Here is a 22,923-nt window from a genome sequence, read left to right on the forward strand (position 1 = left end):
TTGTTGTTGTAAGGAATACCATGTTATGATCCTTTATAGGATTTGGTGTTTGATCCTCACTTAAAGTGTTGTGTAATAATTCTAGTTCCTTTCGATCCAACCTATGGATCAAATTATGTCGACCCAAAATAGGTTTTAGCAAAGATCACAGTGAAGTTTATAGCGCTTGACTTGATGATCAACTTCAATTCCAGCAAGTCAAGTAAACTTCAGTTACTGTGGTAAGTTTTATTTGAAAGCGCGGAAATTCTCCGGATTTTCTACGCATGAATGCAGTGCACACTTTGGTGTTCTCTCATTTTATTGCCTCTAAATCTGGGATATTACAATTCTCTACCTTGAATCCTCAAGGGCTTGCTCTAGATTTTTTAGGTTCACCTGTTGATCACAACATAGCCTAACATTTGCCTTTCTGAAGATGTGAAACCGTCCGACTTAATTGAGATAGCGCTACAGTAGCTGCTGAGCTGTTAAGCGCAGAAGATTTTAGTATTCGTTTTCAAGTTCCCCTTTTGTGAACAACAAAATAAAAGTTGTTGCAGGTCCAAAACACAGAATAAATTAATAAGCAAAGCAAAAATAATACTGTCAATCTAAATGGCAACACTTTCTTAATTTGCCCTGCTGTGGTCGTCTATCAGTTAGGCACAAATACACTACTACTGTTTCAGACTCAAGTCCGTGACCTGATCTGACCTAACTAGCCAGTGAGAAACAACTTAATTACAGCAGCAGCCATCGACATCTCTCTGTACACTGAGTCGATGGTGCTTTACACACAAAAACGCTGGTATTTTGCATTATGTTAAGAAGTGTACAGGTTGTGAAATCAGTCCCAACCCATCAGCATGTTCATGACGCCATCAACAATCTTGCTCCGCGCCGAGCACGAGAGCTCGTGATCGTGCTCGCCCAGGTGCACCCGGTACACCTCCCACTCCCTGTCATCCACCACATGCCTCCCAATCTCGGCCTGCAACCATATAATCATTGTTATCTCAAGGATACATCTCTTGTTATGTTAGGTACTAGTTTGTAGCTGTTAGATACGAGTATGGATAGGCAATTGACTGCATACCAGGAAGATCCGCTTGTGAAGATTTTTGAGAGCCAGGGTTATGTCATAGAACACCAGTGGTCTGCCCTTCCCGGACACTTCAACCGGGTTTGCCACCAGTAGCTCCATGTCAGGGCCACGGTCCACTAGTGCCACGCGGAGTGGGCACAGGAGCTCCATCCTTAGGCGAGAGCACAGCGTCCTCTGTTTCTGCTGATCGAGGATCTTCTTCCCGTCTGATTGCACCGCAAACAGATCTAACTCGCACCTGCCCTTCTGGCCCGCGTAGAATCGGCCATAGGAAATCTGATAGGAAACAGGTTTCCCTAGTCACTATATATCCGAAAGAATAGAGAAAATATGTGATGTATTTTAGGTTCTACTGTTGTTACCTGGATGCTGCAGTCCTTTAATGTTCTCATGATGTCATATACGAGGCCCTTATGGTCAACACACTGGATCTGAATAAGGGTGTGTACGGGGCTGAGGGAATTGTCCATTGTGACCGACAGGCAACTGTTGGACCTTGAGTGGCTCAATTGCCCCTCTATTAGATCTATGTCAAACATCTGTTCGAGGACATGTGGCGACAGCAAAGCGGAAGCTTGGATGCAACAAGACATGTCTTCTGTTGCAGAATCAATCTCACAGCTTGTCACCGAGTCACCCAACACACCCTGAAGTCTTTCGTAAGCTTCTTCCCTTCTGTTCTTTGTGTGCAGTAGTTCCCTGAAAACATTTGCACAAGTATGCATGAGGTATCCATTCATCTACCTTCACAAAGGAATATCATGCTTATGTTGAAAATGATGGACCTTACTAAACACAAACCACACAACTCATAAATTTCAAAATATGGAACTGACAAGATATAAACCACACAACTCTTATACTCCCTCCGTCCCACCAAAATTGTCTCAACTTTGTTAAAATTTGGATGGATCTACCTACTAGATAGTGTCTAGATACATCTAAATTTTGATAAAGTTGAGACAATACTGGTGGGACGTAGGGAATATTTTAAATGGTATACTGAATAGTAGTTGACCAGTTTAGAGTATAGACCTTACTAAACATGATTACACAACTGAAGATAGTCTGATTACATTATAGAAACATGACTGAACAGCGTCATACTGCCCCAGAATAGTAGTGACCAGTTTAGAGGATCATATATTCTCATCATAATATCAGAAGGATAGTTTTTCATATACCACTTGTGAAACAGAAACACTGTTTAAGCAGCAGTTAGTTAAAATCAACACACAAAAATGATGTATCAGGATTAGAAACTGACCTAGCATCTGTGATGAAGAAAAGATCCATCACTCTGCCATCGGGTGTGGTGGAGACCTTCACCCTTCTAATTGTGAGTTCCATCTCGCACAACACACGTGTCACGTCTGCAGAACAAAGAATTCCCAGCAAAAGTCTGGATCAGATATTTTTAACACGGTTAAATCCTTCTGTACCCTTTGACAAAAATAATATATTTCTATAACATGTCCATCTAAACCTCCATTTTATGACTAGGCATCCTAAGTTCACTAATATTTTCGAACAAAGTACCAGGGTTGGAAGGTGTTATTGAACCAAACAACATAAGTGCAAGATGAAACTGAATAACAGGAAGGCATAATGACTACAGAATATAAACATGAATTCTGTCTAACTCGAGAAATGAATTCAGTCATTGGTCATTGTAATCAGGTAGGTTGGTTGTCTGATCAGATAAGTGAGGCAGGTAAACACATGCTTTCCACTGATAGTACACACTAGTGCCGTATTACTTTCTTGTAAAACGGCATCGACATCAGATTGAGCGCCTCGTAGCTGCGGCGATATCGAGCTAACATTAATTAACAACAATATAGCTAATTCGAGTCAAAGATATGAAGTGGGGAGCTGAAATCTACTATACCATGCAAGAGGCCCATCCTGTCGAAGCAGCAGAACTTGAGCAGGAAGACCTGTGGCGCGGCGGGGGCGAGATCATCTGGTTCGAGGTAGGAGCTGTCGAAGCCGAAGGACGCGGCAGCGGGGCAGAGCTCGACGAGCCTCTCCTTGAGGAGGTCCCACGCCATGGGCCCCCTCCCCCGCCGCCTCGGCACCACCCACAGCACGATGTAGCACCACCTCCCGTCCGTGCTCATGTCTGTCACACCCATAGCACACACCATTTTTTTTCAGTTCATAAGCAAAAAAACATGGAATCTTGAGAGCGTTGGTGGAGGAGTGACAGACAGACCTCCCTTGAGGATGTTGAGGCCGAATAGGAGGACGACCCGGCAGAGGTCGCATCCAAGGCCCGTCTTGTCGGAGCAGCTGACGGTGACGACGGTCGGGTCGTCGGCGGCGTCTGGGTGCTGGATTTGGACCACCTCGTCGCTGGGTACCCCCATCCCTAGCTATCAACTGCCTCTTTTTCTCCCTCTCTCTGGGAATCGGGGGCAGCAGAGCAGAAGCAACCAAATCGAGGCTGTGCAAGAAGAAATCTTGGGTTGCTCCGCGAAGGGAAATTCGACTTGTTTAGTCCGCCACTACTTATGGGTTGGGAGACAAGATTGGCGGGAGCGGCGGCGGCGGGAGGGGGATCTTTGTCACCGGAAGGGAAGGAGACGAGGAATCTTGGAGAGAGGATTCGCCGCTCAGTCTTGGCATAATTGGATGGCAAAGATACGGAAGGATATTATCCCAAATCCCTTTGGTACTGGAAGCAGGTCCGGGTCTTGTCTGCTGCGTGCGTGCGTTCGTTCAGCCAACTAACAATAGAGGTCATATATAAAACTAGCACTCCGGCAGCCTACATACAACACATTGTTTTTTTGTTTAAAAGGTGTCACCTCCCCGAAAATATCATGGTAGACATGCTACACATGAATCTAAATTTCCATGCTTCTCAAAAGTCGTATTTCAAAATTTCAGAAAAAAAAAACTAGGCGTATACATATTGCCTTGATATTTAATCATGCAAACTTTCACAAAAAAAAGATACAATTGTATGTGGCCGAAAATGAGAAAATAAAACTTTGTACTCCCTTCGTGCATAAAAGTGCATCCAAGATTCATCCATCCACCACTTACAACCATAATTTTATCGAACATCGGAGAAGTACTCCCTCCGTCCATAAAAGTGTGTTGAAGATTTATCCGTCCACCACCTACAACCATAATTTTATCGGTGAGGTAACGAGAGCAAAACACCTTATAAAGGGAGTGTTTTAAAAATTCTCTAAAAACTAGAATACATGAAATAGCCAACAAAGCTCGAGGCACTTTACTACTTTAGCACATGGCAGAAAAATCCTAGGACCAAGTCGGCATCATCCACAACAAACCCCGTTAAGAAGTGAGTACACACCTACGCTGATAGCCTGAGTCCAACTTGACAAGATTTTCTTTTTGAGAGTACGCTAAATGGTAGGACAATATTTTTTAAGAGTGTGTCGGATCCACCAATCAATGACAAGCCATCAACACAAAGACAACGCCTTCAACTAGGAGGTGATGCAGATCTATCGTTGCCATGGTTTCAATTGGGGACCTCTCCGTCGTTACGTGTTTGCGCGGTACCAAAAGGCCTAGCAACTTCCTATTATGCACACGTCTCGAGTGTCGGCTCTAACCCGGAAGACCTCTGCAACCCTTTGGGAACAAGGATCACCGTACGTGTGCTATTGCAACCTCAACATAGAGGGTACTTGCAATCCTCAACAAGGGGTAGCTCCTAGTAGTATTTGTATTTCACTGGATGTTAGGCTAAATAAAAGGAGTGTCGTGACTAAAACATATTTTTTTTATTGAATACTTCAGAAAACCTCTGTCCTGCTTCCTAGTAGGAGGAAAGTAGGCTGAATGTTCAAACTTGAGATCAACGTCTAAATAATAGTCGTGTCGTCCTTTCTCGACAATATTTTCCAACAATGAAAGAGACATCATCTTCTTCTAATACACTACTGCCCTACTGGTGTAGTATATGGCCATTTGCAAAGCAGTAACGGAGATAAACACTAACTTTGTTTTCCAATAAAGGCCAAATATTTACGTGTCACGCCAACAGACCGCTAACAATCCACACAAGTCTCGTTTCAAAAAAACAATCCACACAAGTCAAGCTAAAGTAAGCAGCTATACCTACTTGTTGAAAAAAAAAAGTAAGCACTAAGCAGCGAGCTAGGCAAGACAGCTCCATCCTGCACGATCTGAGCCTCTCCAGCGTTGATAATCACATCCACTATACAGTGCCCCACAGGTTGGGAGCATGCAAGTACTAGTAGTACTAAACATAAATGGTTTTCTTCAAGTTGTATAACTATAGCAATTATAGTTGGGTATTTAGTCTTTATGAAAGCGAAGTGCCACTTTGTGCAAGGTTCACGTCACTGTCTTGATTTTTCCTCCACGCCTTTTTATGGAGTGTGGCAACCATTGTTAAACTTGCCACTTGTACGCAGCGGTAGAAAAACAACTCCACGTTGATAGAGATCTGGTACAAACAAGGGCAATATATGTGGTCCGTCCGTCTAATCCCATGTGGCCGTGTCATTGTCGTACGCGTCGTCCTCAGCTGGATACTACCGATCGATCCATCGATCTGAGGAGGCCTAGCTTGTCAATATGCTCATCGATCCGAACTACACACATGCCATGTTACGTCATCAATCAATGTTATCTTGCGTCACTAATGACTTGCCATGTTTTTTCCTCGTCTTGCTTGCTACTGTGTTTTTTTTTTTGAATAAAACCCTACCATCAAATATTAAGAAAAAACCATCGACTAGTACGAAGCATCTCAACAAAAACGAAAATTATAATGACATCTTTAAGATCACTTCATCTTCAACGTCCAGACCGTGTCGATGATGCAACCGTTGTTGCCGCTCCTCCCTTTCCCGTGCATCCTACGGTACATAGGAAGACACGATGGGTGAAGAAATTATTAAGGAGACGTCGGCCTCATGGCTGGCCAAAAGTTTCCCCTACGTCATGTCCTTGGTCATTTAGAGCAATTCCAATAGTGTAGCCAACAACTGGCTATAAGCTAAATACCATATCATCTATAGTCAATTTAGAGTTAACATATACAATAGTGAGCTATAAAAATGTAGTACTTTATCAATGTATGGTCCACCTTTTACTCTCCCAAAGTGCATAGGAGCACGTGCTAGAGCTGACTCTTGCATAAGAGCCCGCTCTCCTTCTCTCTTCTCCTCTCTCTACTCCAACTAAGCAATAATATACTATTTTAATCCTTATAGCTAGCTGACTAGGACTTATTGTACTTGATCTTAATCCCTGGGAGGTACGGATTGACCTGGATTGGAGCCCAACCCTGGATGTCTAGCCCGACGAGTTGTTTTTTGCAGCCAGCAAATTTGTAATGTTCGGTTACTCCCTACTGGTATTCCTAGGGAGCACATATGCGACCCTCGGCGTGCCTTTATATGTATCGCAAGCACGGCTGCTCCAGTTGGGCTTGGCCCATTTAGTTCTTCTATTTCGTAGTGCGGGAACAAGAGGGAATCTTTGTTCCGTCTTCGCACGTACGGACGGAACGCACGCATCGAAATTCAGATTCGAAAATCGCTCAGATTTAAAATTTTCTTTGATTTGAAATTTACTCTAATTTGAAATTTGCTCAGATTGAAAATTTTCACAACTTTTAAATTTGCTCGAATCAAAAAAATTTGCTCAAAATTAATTTTTCAGAAAAAGTTTGAAAAAGATTTTTTATTTTTTTTCTTTCAAAAGATAAAATATATATTTTTAAAAAGTTCAATTTTTTATTTTTTAAAATCAATCAGAAAAAGAAGAAACAGAAGAAAAAAACTAACCAAAATCGAAGAACCATAAAAAACAAAAAAAAACTCACTAATGCGCCGCGGCCAAAGTAGCCCCGTTAGCGGGTATTCCCCACCACTAACGGGCGATGTATAGTATTTGCCGTATTATATTGACATAAAAGGATGTCTAGATACATTGGAATTAATATTCCCCACAAAGTTCGAAACTACTATTAATCATCGCTGCTCAAATTCGAAACTGCTCTTAATTAATTAGTGTTTAAATTCAAATCGGGCCCAAAATAAAAGTTATAGCACATGGTCGTACCTTTCCAATGGTACGGTCAGATGCATGATTTAAATAAACGGAATTACAGTTTAACCCCAATCAAAATTATGTCAATATACTACTTTAGCTGTGGGACGGTTTAGCCCCAATCAAGATTATGTCAACTAGTGGTTGGGGCGCCCCATGGGGCGCCTCTTCACTTGTCCTGTGCGATCCAATTATAGCCAAATGCTGCACACGACAGAGTGTTCCTGTAGGCAGATCTAGGTTTGGTTCAGCCGGCCACATGGAAGCTCCCATCGTCATATTTATCTCTCTCCTGTTTTCTCTAGTTCAAGTACGTCTTGCTCGTGGATGGCAGACGACCGACATCGACCTCTTCTGAACTTGATCAATCTTTGCATCCAATCTGAAGATCGTGATGGCTTATGTAACTTGTCAGTCAAGTTGGTTATAATTCAATCTCTTGTGACAAACATACATGCCATGGTAATAGGCAAAATGTTCAGAGGTCACAGTTCCAAAAGATATTCACTGCTATTAAGCCAATTTCTATAGAATACATCAGCTAAACTTAAAGAGTTATTTTACACGTTTCGCAAAAAAATTGTTTTACATGCCACTCCTGGTAATGGTAATGCCAGTGTGAGGCTATTAGGCTCCATAGCAATGGTGTCTTCTGTTTTGCCTTCATCTATGGAATCAACTACAAAGACACATGGATAGGTGCACCTTCCAGGGACAGTTCTTAAGTGCTGAAAAGTAGAGCCCCACAGATCTTGTGATTCAGTACACTCTGCGACAATATTCTGTCTAGCTAGCATGAGACTGTAGGAAATTTTTACCACTATGGGAGCCTTCTTGTCTGGAAGATGACAAGGTAGCAGTATCAATAAAACAACAATTTTATGTACATGGAAAAAATATAGCATTCTGCAGTTATAAATATCAATATATGATGAGGAAAGGTGAATCTCTTTCACTGAAAAGCCAAATTTCCATATCCCTAACAATTCAATACTCCCACGGATGGGAACAAACTATCCATGTTAATATTTCCAGAGTAACAATTCATGATTCTGCTTTCACTGAAAAGTCGAATTTCCATATCCCTAACAATTCAATACTCCCATGGATGGGAACAAACTATCCATGTTAATATTTCTAGAGTAAGAATTCACGATTTTGTATTATTTGCATATATGTTAGGAACATATAAAGTGGGAAATTGTAGCGCATATATAATTATATGGACCTTTTACCATCCATGAATGAGTTATTGAACAAGCACACAATTCAGAGTAGGAAAAGCAGGCATACCTTGCTCTTATAATCCTGACACTGATAGAACAATTTCAAAGAACACTAAAATTATGCACTCTTGGTTTGTCACTACACATCAATATGGAAAGAAATTTTGCTGCAACCTTGATTTGCCTTCAAATCAAACACACATGAAGAAAATGTGTTATAAAAATCACTTGTGTCCCTGTCTGAGGCAAATGGTTGATAGATCATGAGAAATTAACACAAAAGTATGTATCTTAGCTTCGAAACATCATATGTGTAAACAAATAGTACTGGCTCAATATGTCCAAATCATTTGCGTAAATAAATGATATAATGGAAGCAAACAAATTAATAAACAACAAAACCAAAAGAAAAACAAATAGATCAGCTCCCAACTTGCCTAATTATCATATCAGTTATCAATTAACCACTGATCAATTAAAACATGGACATGTAATGACTAACTGAGTCATCATGATTAAATGAAGCAAGTTAGAGAGCAGTACGATTCATTTTTCAAGCAAGAACATCTCTCGGTTTTGAAGCAAGTGAGGTAGCACTTTGGTTTATTTCTAAAGTAAGACCTTGTCAAATGTTTTCTGAGATATTTAATGATAGTGCTTGATATAGTTTTTGAAATGTTCAAGTGCAACAATCTAAGCAAGACGAAATGAATATAACCACCCGTCTCCTCGAGATCTCATATCTGGATCTTGCTCTTGTAGCATCATCAACCCTACAACACAATGCAGAAAACTCACTGTCGTAAATCCGCAAAAGATAAGATATCACAGACAATGCACAAAATTGAGCTATTGAACAAAGGAAACTATACAATAAGGGAGCCAAAAAGTATAGATATTTCACATCAGTGAATATCAAACAATTTCTCCATGGGTCTTCCAGCCAACTGGCACAGTAAAAGAAGATCAAGAATGTCCATGTGATTTGCTGCAACGATCACCTGCATGCCACTAACACGAAGTTAATGGTCATTTAATTGTAGGATTAGCACCTGCCACGTCAGTAATTCACATGATGATTTGATCAGATAAGAAAAGAGATAGAAGATGCCATAATTCTGAACAAAATGTTGGATTCACCAAAAAAAATTCAGAGAATCCAAGAAGTCCAAACAAATACTCTGTGGTAGTCATATGTAACTTGCTAAGAAAATTCTTTATGTCGGCACCTGTGTGACCGAAATCTTCATAATGAGTCCATAATGTTTTTCTCGTCAAGTTTAGGCCTACAAGATACTGTTATTTTTAGACCACGTACTGAAACTATGAAATACAACCATGATCAACGGAACTGGTTCTAGAACACAGTTCTAATCACAGATAAGAAAACCAAGTTTGTTGTGTACTTGCAACTAAGTTGATTATTGAAGTTCAGATTTCATTCTTTAGACTGTAAAGCACAACAAACCTCTCTTTGGAAGAAACAAATTCATCTAATGATAAGAACTGAAAGAAAACTTCCTGTCGCGTACCGAGCTTGTTGCAATAGCATCAGAATCTCTCTCTTGCAAGCCTAAATAACAACTTTTCATAGAATTGTGTTTCTTGACATTGCCATTCACCAACACCCCGTTTGGAGCTCCACACGCAGACGCATTCCTAGCAGTGGAAATAAGTGACCAATCTTCTGAGGTGTGAGGTGTGTAACACAACAGAGAAATAGTACATAACTTTAATTATCGTAACTGGAATTGTATGGCATAAAATAAGATATTTCATCTACAAAAAATCGTATGGAGCAGTGCAAGTAACCGCGTTTCACCTGGATGCAGACCACTCCTTTCCCATGCTCATCTGAATTCGATATGGCTTGCTGCTCAATGCCCAAGGAGCAAAAACTCGTCCATGGTTTGTTGCTCCTGCAGAAGAAGTGGTTCACTGGGGGAGAAAGGGAGAAGAAAAGAAAAAGTAAGATATAGAGATTAGGGGGAACATAGAAACGGCTGGCCGGCTACCTGTAGAGCACCCGATGCATCGTCGTCAAGTATGATTCCATTGTCTTGATCTATTTGGACGAGGTTGGTTGCGGCATATCTGGATGCAGAAGAAGTCAGACGATGGGCTACCTTGGCAAGTGTCAATATGGGCTGCGAGATTACTGATACGAGGAACACACCGGCGCTGCAAGGCGATCAATGTAGACCCTCGATCGAGAGGGGCGGGCATGGGCGCGGTCTCTCCTAGCCAGTGAGTCGACTTACATATCTTGTCGCCGTCACCGCCTCGTCATGGCCAGTGTGCTAACTCTTCGCGTCGCCCGTCGGTGGCCCTTGTCATAGAGGAGGGTGGTGATGCTGGGATGACGCCATGATGGTGGAGGAGGCCAGGGAGAGGAGGTGAGCGGCTGCGGTGGCGGTGGCGGCACAGGTCCGGGAGCTGGCCCGGCCCGACGAGAGGAAGAAGATCTGGATGGGAGTGGAAGTGGGTAGCGTGTCTTGGAAGGCCATGTGCATTGGGAGAGAGGAGATAGGCTCGGGACTCGGGGCTCGATGCGCTTTCTTCCCAACGAAGGAATCCCGGGTGAGATATCGTACCAAACAACAAACAACCCCTCACAATTACGAGAGCTATGGCCCATGGACAGTGTCTGGAGGGTAGAGCATCTGCTGTTCTGCTCAACTCCAACCAACCGTAGCATGCCACACGAGAAAGCAACCAAGGAAAGATTCGGCCAACAGAAGAGCGCAAAGTGGCTATCGTGGACGGCCCTGGCATAGGGCAAACCAATACGCACTTGCTTGTTCTTAATATACTACTCTAGCTGTGGGGAATATCAAGGATGTATCTAGATATCCTCGATATTCCTTTGTTCATAAAAAGATGTCAAAAGTTTATTTAAATCCAGATATATCTATACTTAAAAGGTATCTAGATACATTCAAATTTAATCAAACTTTGAGCATCCTTTTATAGATAGAGCCAGTATATTATGTGTGGTTTTCTCCCTAAGTTTGACAAGCTCTTCTCGCCAATCCATGGGAAGAAGAAACTGAGATTACAAATGAGATTAACACAATGCACCATGATCGTGATTCACAATGCACCATGATCGTGATTCCAAATAGTAATTTCCGTGCTCCATTCTTTCGCATGAGATATCTAAGTACTGCTATTGGTTCAATATTTTATTCACATTTGCATTGTCCCCTTGTGCTACATGAACATGTGTTGCAGCCACGGGCCTACGTCACCTTCATCAGGGACGGAGCCAGGAATTGGCTATAAGGGGGGCTAATTCAACATTATCTACGTTGGAGGGAGCCATCTATATGAATTTGGGGCTCAACTCCACTTATTTCAGCAAGGGTGGTTTATGAAAAAAAAAATACAGCATGGGAAGGGCTATGGCCCAGCTCGCCCCCTGCTGTCTCCGTCCTTGACCTTCATGCTCACAGCGCTAGCGCTCGAAATCCTGAATCAAACCCATGAGCCGTTAATCTAAGGCTTCTATGCTCGCCGTCGCTGACCGCCGCTTGCCGTCAATCTCCATCCTCACTGCTCTCCCTTGCCGATGTCGGTAGCTAGCCTCCCGGTCCAGACTCGCTAAAATATCAGACATCCACTTGTTGTCAGTCAGCGCGTTGGTCACCATCTGCTGTTCTTTGGCTTGGTTGGGACTAGCGAAAAAACCCTCGGTGCAATGTCCTCCGCCTTTCTCCCATTAGAGCATCTTCAGCCGTGCTCCCCATGGCTAAATTCGGTGATAAGATAAATAGTGTTAGATTAGATAAAACTTTGACGTGGGAAGCGCCGAACTTCCAGCCGTCTCCCCAGCTAGACGCCCGGAGATCGCCGTTTTTGGCTTTAGTTTCACAAATAAACTCACAGTTCAGCGAATTTGACAAATTTTGGCTAATATTTGGCTTACTTTTACAAATAAACGTTACAGTTCAACAAACCAAGAAAATAATTTGACAAGTTTTGAAACAAATCAAATGGAAACTAAGTGTTGCCTCGAAGCCTCCATATGTGCTCCACCAGATCATCATGCAGCTATTGATGCATTGTGGAGTTTCAAATCTCCTAACGCATAGTGATAAACGTAGTCCATGATGCCGGCACCTGGTGGTTAGGTTGTGCAAGAGGACCCTCTCTGTCATATTGTGCAGCTTGCTCGCTCAGAGGAACTGGATACTTTCGCTCATTATCAATAATCATGTTGTGTAAGCACATACAACAGTTCATCACCTTCCACATCTGATCTTTGGACCAAATCATAGCGGGGAACCAAACTACAGCAAATCTCTGTTGGAGGACACCAAATGCACGCTCGACGTCCTTTCGGCAACCTTCTTGTTCCTTGAAAAACTCCGCCTCCTTCGGGAGGACGGGGTATGAGATAGTCTTCACAAATGTTGCCCGCTTTGGATAGATATTGTTTGCAAGATAGTATCCCTTGTTGTAGTGCCGGCCATTGATCACAAAGTTAATTGTGGGAGTACGACCCTCAACAAGCTTGGAGAAGATCGACGAGCACTGCAAGACGTTGATGTCGTTATTGGATCCCATCATACCAAAGAAGGAGTGTCAAATCTAGAGATCATGAGTAGCCACTGCCTCAAGTATCACAGTGCAGCCTTTTTTGTGACCCTTGTATATCCCCTGTCAGGCAAATGGACAGTTCTTCCATTTCCAATGCATGCAGTCAATGCTTCCAAGCATCCCCGCAAATCCTTGAGCTTCATTGAAAGCGAGGATCCGGGCAGTGTCTTCGACCGTTGGTGATCTCAAGTACATGTCCCTGAACACTGCTATCACCGCCCTGCAGAAACGGTAAAAACAATCAAGGGTGGTGGACTCTGCCATCCGAATATACTCGTTGGCAGCATCACCAAGAGCTTCATATACCAGCATCCGCATAGCCACCGTGCACTTTTGGAGGGCGGAAAACCATGCCATGCCAGTGCAATCCAACTTGCATCTGAAGTAGGAGTTGTTGAAGAGTTGTTGGGTTGTTCTGTACCTGGCCCATGTGGCCCAGTTATAGTGTTACCTTAAGGAGCTATATAAGGGGCTTTGTTCAGGGTTCCTACCCTAGCCGCCACAGCATAGAATAAATCGGGTTAGCTACTTTCTTTGCTCAACATGGTATCAGAGCAAGGGGTGATGGAGGTGGCTATGGCGGTGCCGGCGGCGGAGGTGATGGTGACTGTAGCAGTAGCCTAAGGAGTGGCCTGGGTTGGGGGAGGTGGTGTTGCAAGTGGGAAGGAGAGGAAATTTCGTGGAGGAGTGAATGCTGGTGTTGTGCAAGATGGGGGACGAGCTCACAACAGCTCTTGAGAAGCTGGCACGGCTTCTCGTGGCCAAGAATGCAGAGAGCACTTCCGCTGATGGGGGTGCTGCTCGTGTTCCACAAGCAGATGTGGTGCAGAAGGTGGAGCTCATGCCCAATGAAGTGAAGCTAGAAGGGATGAGCAACTACCTAAGTTGGTCGAGGCGAGCAATGCTCATTCTTAGGACAAAGGGCCTGGCTGGCACTGCTGGCATGTAGTTGACGTGGGAGTTAGAGATCTCTGTGGTGTAACTTTTCTTCAGGTCCCCGGCAACGGCGCCAGAAAACAGTCTTGATGATGCGTAAAGCACACGCCCGTCGGGAACCCCAAGAGGAAGGTGTGATGCGTACAGCAGCAAGTTTTCCCTCAGTAAGAAACCAAGGTTATCGAACCAGTAGGAGTCAAGGAGCACGTGAAGGTTGTTGGTGGCGGAGTGTAGTGCGGCGCAACACCAGGGATTCCGGCGCCAACGTGGAACCTGCACAACACAATCCAAATACTTTGCCCCAACTTAACAGAGTGAGGTTGTCAATCTCACCGGCTTGCTCGTAAACAAAGGATTAAATGTATGGTGTGGAACATGATGTTTGTTTGCGAAGAACAAGTAAAGAACAATGTTTGCAGTAGATTGTATTCAGATGTAAAAGAATGGACCGGGGTCCACAGTTCACTAGTGGTGTCTCTCCAATAAGAAATAGCATGTTGGGTGAACAAATTACAGTTGCGCAATTGACAAATAAAGAGGGCATAACAATGCACATACATATCATGATGAGTAGTGTGAGATTTAATCGGGCATTACGACAAAGTACATAGACCGCTATCCAGCATGCATCTATGCCTAAAAAGTCCACCTTCGGGTTAGCATCCGCACCCCTTCCAGTATTAAGTTGCAAACAACAGACACAATTTCATTAAGTATGGTGCGTAATGTAATCAACACAAATATCCTTAGACAAAGCATTGATGTTTTATCCCTAGTGGCAACAGCACATCCACAACCTTAGAACTTTCTGTCACATCGTCCTGCATTTAATGGAGGCATGAACCCACTATCGAGCATAAATACTCCCTCTTGGAGTTACAAGTATCAACTTGGCCAGAGCATCTACTAGCAATGGAGAGCATGCAAGATCATAAACAACACATATATGATAGATTGATAATAAACTTGACATAGTATTCCATATTCATCGGATCCCAACAAACACAACATGTAGCATTACAAATAGATGATCTTGATCATGATAGGAAGCTCACAAGATCTAACATGATAGCACATGAGGAGAAGACAACCATCTAGCTACTGCTATGGACCCATAGTCCATGGATGAACTACTCACACATCAATCCGGAGGCGATCATGGCGATGAAGAGTCCTCCGGGAGATGATTCCCCTCTCCGGCAGGGTGCCGGAGGCGATCTCCTGAATCCCCCGAGATGGGATTGGCGGCGGTGGCGCCTCTGGAAGGTTTTCCGTATCGTGGCTCTCGGTACAGGGGTTTTCGCGAAGAAGGCTATAAGTAGGCGGAAGGGCAGAGTCGGAGGGCTGACGAGAGGCCCACACCATAGGGAGGCGCGGGCCCCCCTTTGGCCGCGCGGCCCTATGGTGGCGGCGCCTCATCGCCCCACTTAGTATCCCCTTCGGTCTTCTGGAAGCTCCGTGGAAAAATAAGACCCTGGGCGTTGATTTTGTCCAATTCCGAGAATATTTCCTTTGTAGGATTTCTGAAACCAAAAACAGCAGAAAACAACAACTGGCTCTTCGGCATCTCGTCAATAGGTTAGTGCCGGAAAATGCATAATAATGACATAAAGTGTGTATAAAACATGTGAGTATCATCATAAAAGTAGCATGGAACATAAGAAATTATAGATACGTTTGAGGCGTATCAGGCACGTTCAAGGAAGCGATGCTGAACCGGAGGACAAGGAGAGTGCAGACTAAAAGAAATGGACTATGACGGACTCATTGATCTTTGCCTGGCTGTTGAACTCTCTGACCCCTTCTATTGCTACTTCAGCCGAGGGTCTTCCAAATGCCTCGGAGGTATGGAGTACTTTGTCAAAAATGTACTCTGTAAGGGAAATCTGATGCTAATGGCATAGATTGAGGATGCAGTGCATGATTTGCGTCAAGGTGAGAAGGGCCTGATGGCATATGTGGCTGACTTGTAGCGTCTCTAGGCTGATTTGGATCACTGTGATCCTCTTAAGCTCCTTCATTCAGATTGTGTGGTTACTATCAAACAGTATGTGGAACGCCGCCGGGTGATGAAGTTTTTGAAGGGATTGAACCCCTATTTTGAGAACGGACGTGTTGCGACTGCACCAACCCAAGCTTCCGTCTCTTGACGAAGCTATTGCAGCCATGTCACAAGAGGAGGTTCGTCTGAAATCTGTTGGAGGCAGCAAACAGCCAATGCAGTCTGCATTTGCAATGACCACAAGGAAAGAAACAAGAGACTGTTTTACCTGTGGTGAACCAGGGCACATAAGAAGATTTTGTACTGAATCAATCAGGGGGAGAGGAAAAGGATACAATGGTGGTTACAACCAGAGAGGTGGTCATGGTTGGTGTGGCAACACTAGAGGTGGATGTGGCTAGGTTGTTGGTCCTCGTCATGGCGAAGGTGCTCACAAGGCAAATATGGCTGCACCAAGTGAAGGAAAACAACCAATAACCGGAGAGCCTAGAGAGGGACCAGAAGATACTACTTCAAGCTTTGGCAATTTCGCCAACTTTGTCGAAACAAATAAAGGTAACACAGAGAATGCATCAGTAGCAGCACATTCAATTAATAGAGGATGGGTTTTAGACTCAGGGGCATCCAAACATGTTACTGGGAATCTGAAAGAATTTGAATCCTATATTCGATACCCCCCACATATCAGTAGACTATACATACAACAGATGGCACAACGCAACCTATTAGAGGAGTTGGGACAGTTAAATGTAATCCTGTTATTGAACTATCATCATTATTTTATGTGCCTGTCTTTCCTGTGAATTTAGTGTCTCTCAGTGCACTGGTTGATCAAATTGATTGTGAAGTTACCATTAACAAATATATGTGCTCGATCCAGGAGAGGGTGACAAGCAGGAAGCTTGGGACTGGGACCAGGCATAGAGGATTGTGGTACATGGACCGCAGCGTGCCTAGCCAGGATGGGAATCAAGGACTAGTGGCTATCACTGAAGACAAGGAAACTAGAGCTCTAATTCATCACTGTCGAATGGGACATGTATCTTTTGATAAAATGTATCAAATATTACCTAATGTAGTGGTGTTGACAGAAGAAAGCTCAAGTGTGATGCTTGTGAGTATGCCAAACACACTATAACCTCCTATGTGAGTAAGGGGATCAAAAGTATAACTCCTTTTATGTTGGTTCATTCTGATGTATGGACATGTCCAGTGGTATCCATAAGTGGTGCAAAGTATTTTGTAACTTTTATTGATTGTTACTCACAGATGACTTGGATCTATCTCTTGCGACACAAGGATGAAGTATTCCAGTGTTTCAAAAAAATTCATGCTCTTGTGAAGAATAAGTTCAATGTACAAATACAAGCTATTCGCACTGACAGAATATGTTAACAAAATATTTGGTGCTTTCATGTCTGAGCAAGGAATCTTGCATCAAACATCATGTCCAGATACGCCTCAACAGAATGGTGTGGCTGAAAGGAAAAACCGTCATATATTGGAGGATGCTCGGGCCTTAATGTTCACCATGAATGTGCCTAAACTCCTATGGAGCGAAGCTATCCTGACTGCAACCTATTTGATCAACCGTACGCCATTGAGGGTGACAGGTATGAAGTCACCATGTGAGTTAATTCGAAAGGATAATACTTTTGTTGTTCCTCCAAAATTATTTGGATGCACTTGCTTTGTTAGAGATCACATGCCATTAGTGAGCAAACTGGATCCTCGAGCTCTGAAATGTATTTTTCTTGGGTATTCATCTGCACAAAGAGGTTACAAGTGCTGGAGTCCTTCCGAACGATGGAAATTTGTGAGCATGGATGTCACTTTTCGGGAATCTAAACCATTTTATGGAGATAAGACTAATCTGAGCATATTATTCGAAGATCTTGACCATTTTTCGGCTCATGGAACTGGTCAAGAGGGGGAAAGTGAACAGATGCAGGGGGAGACAATCTCAGAACCACAACCACAACCTCAACCAATAGTGGGTCTCATTATAGTAAGACAAGATGGAGATGACCAAAATTTGCCGCAAATATGGAGAAGGCTGAATGAGGAACAAAATCTTCAAGTTTATGGTACGAGGCAAGTGGGTGCGCAACATGTCCAGGGGGAGCAAGAAGAGTTACAAGTTGAACATCAGGACAAATCTGAGACCATCTCCTCCAGTGAAAGCCAAGTTCATGGAGACTCGACAATAATTGGAGGAGGACAAATGGACCTACCAATTGCTTTGAGGAAAGGAACTCGAGCTTGTGTTGAGAGACTACAGAAAAGGCATGATGAGTGTGATATAGGCAACTTTGTGTCATACGAAGCCTTGTCTCCTTCTTACAAAGCATTTGTTGCTTCCCTACAGTCAGTATCTATTCCAACTGACTGGAAGGTAGCAATGGAGGACCCAAAATGGCGAGCGGTGTTGAGCGCGGGGTTGATGAAGGAGAATTTATGCGCAACGTTGAGTGGAACCCCAAGAGGAAAGTATGATGAGCACAGCAGGAAGTTTTCCCTCAGTAAGAAACCAAGGTGTATTGACCAGTAGGAGAAAAATGTTCTCTCTCGAGGTGTTGCGAACCAACTCGTGGCAGGGCGCATTGCCGGTGTCAGCAGCAACGTGGAGACCTGCACACAAACAACCAAGTACTTTGTCCCCAACTTTTAGCGAGGTTGTCAAGCTCACTGGTTTTTCTGAAAACAAAGGATTAAACGAACCGTGTGGAAGAAGAATTGTTTGTAGAGAACAGAACATAAAAATGATGTAGAAGATTGCAATTAAAAGAAGAAGGACCGGGGTCCACAGTTCACTAGAGGCGCCTCCCCAATAAAATAAATATGCTGGGTAAACAAATTACATATGGGCAATTGACAAACAGAGATTTTATGCTAATGGTTGGTGCAGAATACATGCTATGAAAGTATGTGGGCATTACAACAATATACATAGATCGTAATCCAACTGCATCTATGACTAAGAATCCACCTTCAGGATTGCATCCGCGACACCCTCCAGTGTTAAGTTGCAAGCAATGGACTATCGCTTTAAGCAATGTGTGTAAAGTAAATGATGAAACTACCCTTGAATAGAACACCGATGTTTTCTCCCTAGTAGCAAGAGCACATCTACAACCGTAGAGAACAAGGTCACTTCCCATGGTTAAATAGAGGCATGAGCCCACTATCGAGCATAAATACTCCCTCTTGGAGTCGCTAGCACCTACTTGGCTAGAGCATCTACTAGAAACGAAGAGCATGCAAGATCATAATAACATAATACATAATCTCAACCAAAGCAATCTCTCTATAAATCGGATCCACATCAAACCAACATGTAGCAATTACAAATAGATGATCTTGATCATGTTAGGCAGCTTACAAGATCTATACATGAAGCACAACAAGGAGAGTACAGCCATCTAGCTACTGCTATGGACCCATGGTCCCGTGGAGAACTACTCATGCATCACCTCGGATGAAGACATGGTGATGTAGAGGCCTCCAGCGGTGATTTCCCTCTCCGGTAGGGTGACAGGATGGACTGCATGTGATGACCCTGCATACCACTGCATGTTGTAGTATGCCAGTCGTTGATATAACATTCACGAAGTACCATTCCGCAAATATTACATCCCTCAGAGTAGTACAACAGAACATAGCAGGTCCATAACTCATTCATTTATTATTACAAACATCATACACATATCGTCTCGGAGCTCCTCTTGGGTCCTAAGAGGGATACTCCTGGGTTCGAGGCGAACCCAACTTAGCTTACAATATAAGAGTCTCATTAAGTTATACATTTATTTCCTCGAGCAGCTAAATACTAAGAGTTCGGGCTGCTCGGTTACTACTACTACTGGATGTCTCTAGGCTTGATCTCTTCCGGAAGCCTCCCGGTTCCGTAGACGATGAGATAGTCTACGCTTCGATACCTCCGGAGAGGTCTGGTTCTTCATAGCCGATGATCTCGGCTCCTTCATTGTTGTCGTAGTCCTCCTCCGGACGATTCGGACAATCTAAGCATGGGATTTAAGAGTGGTATGAGTACGAGCGTACTCAACAAGTTCATTATAGATAAGAGGTGTTTAATGCACTAACTACGATATTAGACCAGAAAGTCTAATACCAATGCAGGTTTTGGTAAACATTTCTTCAAGAGATTGCTTTTATTCCAAGAGCTATGTCCGTCAGCCTTCACCGGTTTACTAGAACTTCATGGAGCTCCTTTCCGGCCGCGTTCGCAGTTCCTTATCCCGGAACAGGGAGTGACAGGTCACGGCTCTTTACACTCTGCAGAGGTGTGTTGCTTTACCCATAAGAGATCTTAACCTTGGTGCCAACCGGGCAGCTTTCCCGTCCACACTTCCTTCGGTGTGAGGCCCGGTATAAGGTCTAGCCAATCATGTTCCTCCGCTACCTCGAACACCCACCCTTTGTTGCATGCCCCGACCCTGGGTCCACGCTGGTCCCATTATTCCTGTAGATTTCAAGGTGGACCCCGACCACGACGTCAGTGCTGGGCTCTACCATACACTCCTACGCTGATAGCTGCAACCCATCATAGACCGCAATACCGTGGGGACTTAGGACTCCCCAGCCTCACCGCTTGCTCCTTCGGGCGACAAGTGTACTACGGACTATGCCGTGGGGACTTAGGACTCCCCAGCCTCACCGCTTGCCCCCTTGGATTACAAGTGTACTACGGTAAAGCGCATCCATTGATGAACGAGAGGTGGAAACACTTTTGACTATTCCGTCCCACTCCGGATCTTATGGTTAACACGGGTATTACGGCACAAGAATCACTGGCGACATTTGTTGTTTAATCCTAGATGGATATAACCCTTGCAATGGAACCTCCACCATATCAACACAATCCATGGTTCCATTGCCCACCACATAGTCATATTCATAGTTATGAAAGTAGTGGTTTTGGTTTTTATGCAATAGTGATAACCATAGTACTTTGCAAGTAATTTGATAGAAATACTCAAATGACATGAGCAAGTGATGAACTTGCCTGAACACTGCAAAGTTTTGCAGTTGGAAGGTGTGGACTGACCCTTGTCTTCTGTCTCTGAAAAATAGCATCATTGTCCGATAAGGGCAATGGTTAAAGAAGCCATTATGCATGATTCCAGTTTTAGGGTTTGATTCCTCCCTTCCGATGTCGTTATTATTTCATGTGAGAGGTTAATACTAAGAATAATTTAGGGATACTCTGTTTAGGGTAAAATACAACCTTGAAATGTTGTCAAGGTGTTTTTAAACTCTAATTGTATTTATGGACTTATTTTCATTATTGAAAATAATATGTGTGATTTAAATCATTATTTAAATCATCAAATTAAGACCTATTCTTAATTGTCTTCAAAAATTCTCTTTGATATTTTATTTAGATAGAGAATTTTATGCTGTTCAATTTTCATATTTTTAATTATTTTTTTAGAGCTATATTCTATTTTATAAAATTCTTAGAAATACTCACTTAAATGGGTATTTTGGAAATGTCCAAAATACCCCTCGGGCCCACCTGTCAGGCGGCCGAGCTGGTTAGGTTGGACCAGCCCAGTGGGCTCGGTCCAACCGACCCAGTCGCGTCGTCTTCCTCCCTCGCTCTCTAACCCTAATCCCCTTCGGCTCCCACGACCAAAATCGCCTCCGCCGTCGCCGCTTTATCTCCGCCGCCTCAGGCCGTCGCGGGCGACGAGGTGATGTGGATCTGGACTGCCTTTCGACGGCGAACCAGATGGTCCGCATCGATCTGTCGCTGGCATCGCTGTTCGCTCGCCATCGTCCCTCCAGTGCGCTAGGCCTTCGGCGTCCGCCGCCGCCGTGCGTTGGAGAGGCCGTGGCCCTTCTTCCAGGCGCTTCCCCTGCGCGTGGTGCAGCGCTAGGGTGCGGTGGTGGTTGCCAGGGCTTGGCTTGGCCAGGCCTGGTGCCGCCGTGCTTCGGCGCGTGCCGCCATGGCCGCCATGACCGTGTCGGCCATCTCCTCCCTGGTATGTTCTTCTCCTACCCTTCTTCTTCTTCTTCTTCTCCTCCTCTTCTTCGTCTAGCTTGGCCACTGGCCTGCTTGTCCTCGTAGAGGTGCTGGCCGTGCTAGCTGCTGTGCTGCTGCTGTGCTGTTTGTGCTGCTGCTGTGCTACTTGTGCTATTGCTGTGCTGCTTGTGCTACTGCCATGAATCCTAGCTACGGTGCTGCCTTATTCTGCCTAATGGCTATGCTTAATTCTTGCTATCTTGGTTGTGCACATTTCTGTGCATGTTCCAGAGCCACATGCTTGTTTAATCTTGCATTTCTGGCTTGAATCCTTCCCTGTGCCTCTGTTCTAGTTACTATTCTTGCTAGACACTCATGTGTATTCAATTTGGCTGCCCTGGCTTGATTACTATGTGTATTCCTTGCAATTTGCAAGTACCAGGGCAATGGTATGCTGTCCCTTGTGCTCAATTTCATGTGTATGCTCAATTTCATGTGTATGCTCAATTGAGCATTACTTTTGGTTTAACTACATGATTCAGTAATGAGCACTAAGTGTTTTACTTATTTATCTTGATCCAGTGGTTCATCCTGCCTTGGATGTGCTTCTGGATACAATCATTTGATTATCCATTTGGTTATCTGTGAAACAATTGTTGATTATCTGTGGCCAATTAAATATCTGGTCCATGCGCTGTTGCTTAGTGATGCTCTAGCATGCACTGACATGCTATAGCAAGCTTTGGTGATCATGTGATCATTAACAGTTGGTAATTGGTTTACTTACCTGTTGCCTGTGCATTGCTGTTACCTATCTATGTGTATGTGTGTGGCACAGATCAGTGCTGGTGCTTGCTCAAGCATCAGCTGATACTTGCAGTGATCCTCTGGATCATTAGCAAATGTTTGTTTCAAGATTTGCTTGTTAATATCAATTATCTGTGTTGCCTTTATTGATGGAGTGGATAATTGATGTGAACTGTGATACAGTGATGATCATCACAATTGATTG

General features: G+C 43.7%; 1 protein-coding gene across 1 annotated transcript; it reads right to left on the reverse strand.

Annotated features, from left to right (window-relative positions):
* Positions 1–606: 606 nt before the first annotated feature.
* Positions 607–3,790, reverse strand: LOC124694974 (ACT domain-containing protein ACR10-like). Its single transcript, XM_047227892.1, has 6 exons — positions 3,306–3,790; positions 2,979–3,212; positions 2,355–2,460; positions 1,450–1,786; positions 1,079–1,363; positions 607–973 (listed from the first exon to the last, which is right to left on the reverse strand). Exons 1-6 carry the CDS (start codon positions 3,457–3,459, stop codon positions 830–832), a joined length of 1,260 nt encoding a protein of 419 aa, XP_047083848.1. The 5' UTR covers positions 3,460–3,790; the 3' UTR covers positions 607–829.
* Between the last annotated feature and the right edge of the window lie 19,133 nt (positions 3,791–22,923).

The sequence above is a fragment of the Lolium rigidum genome, chromosome 3, assembly GCF_022539505.1.
Source record: "Lolium rigidum isolate FL_2022 chromosome 3, APGP_CSIRO_Lrig_0.1, whole genome shotgun sequence".
In the NCBI taxonomy this organism is placed as follows: Eukaryota; Viridiplantae; Streptophyta; class Magnoliopsida; order Poales; family Poaceae; genus Lolium; species Lolium rigidum.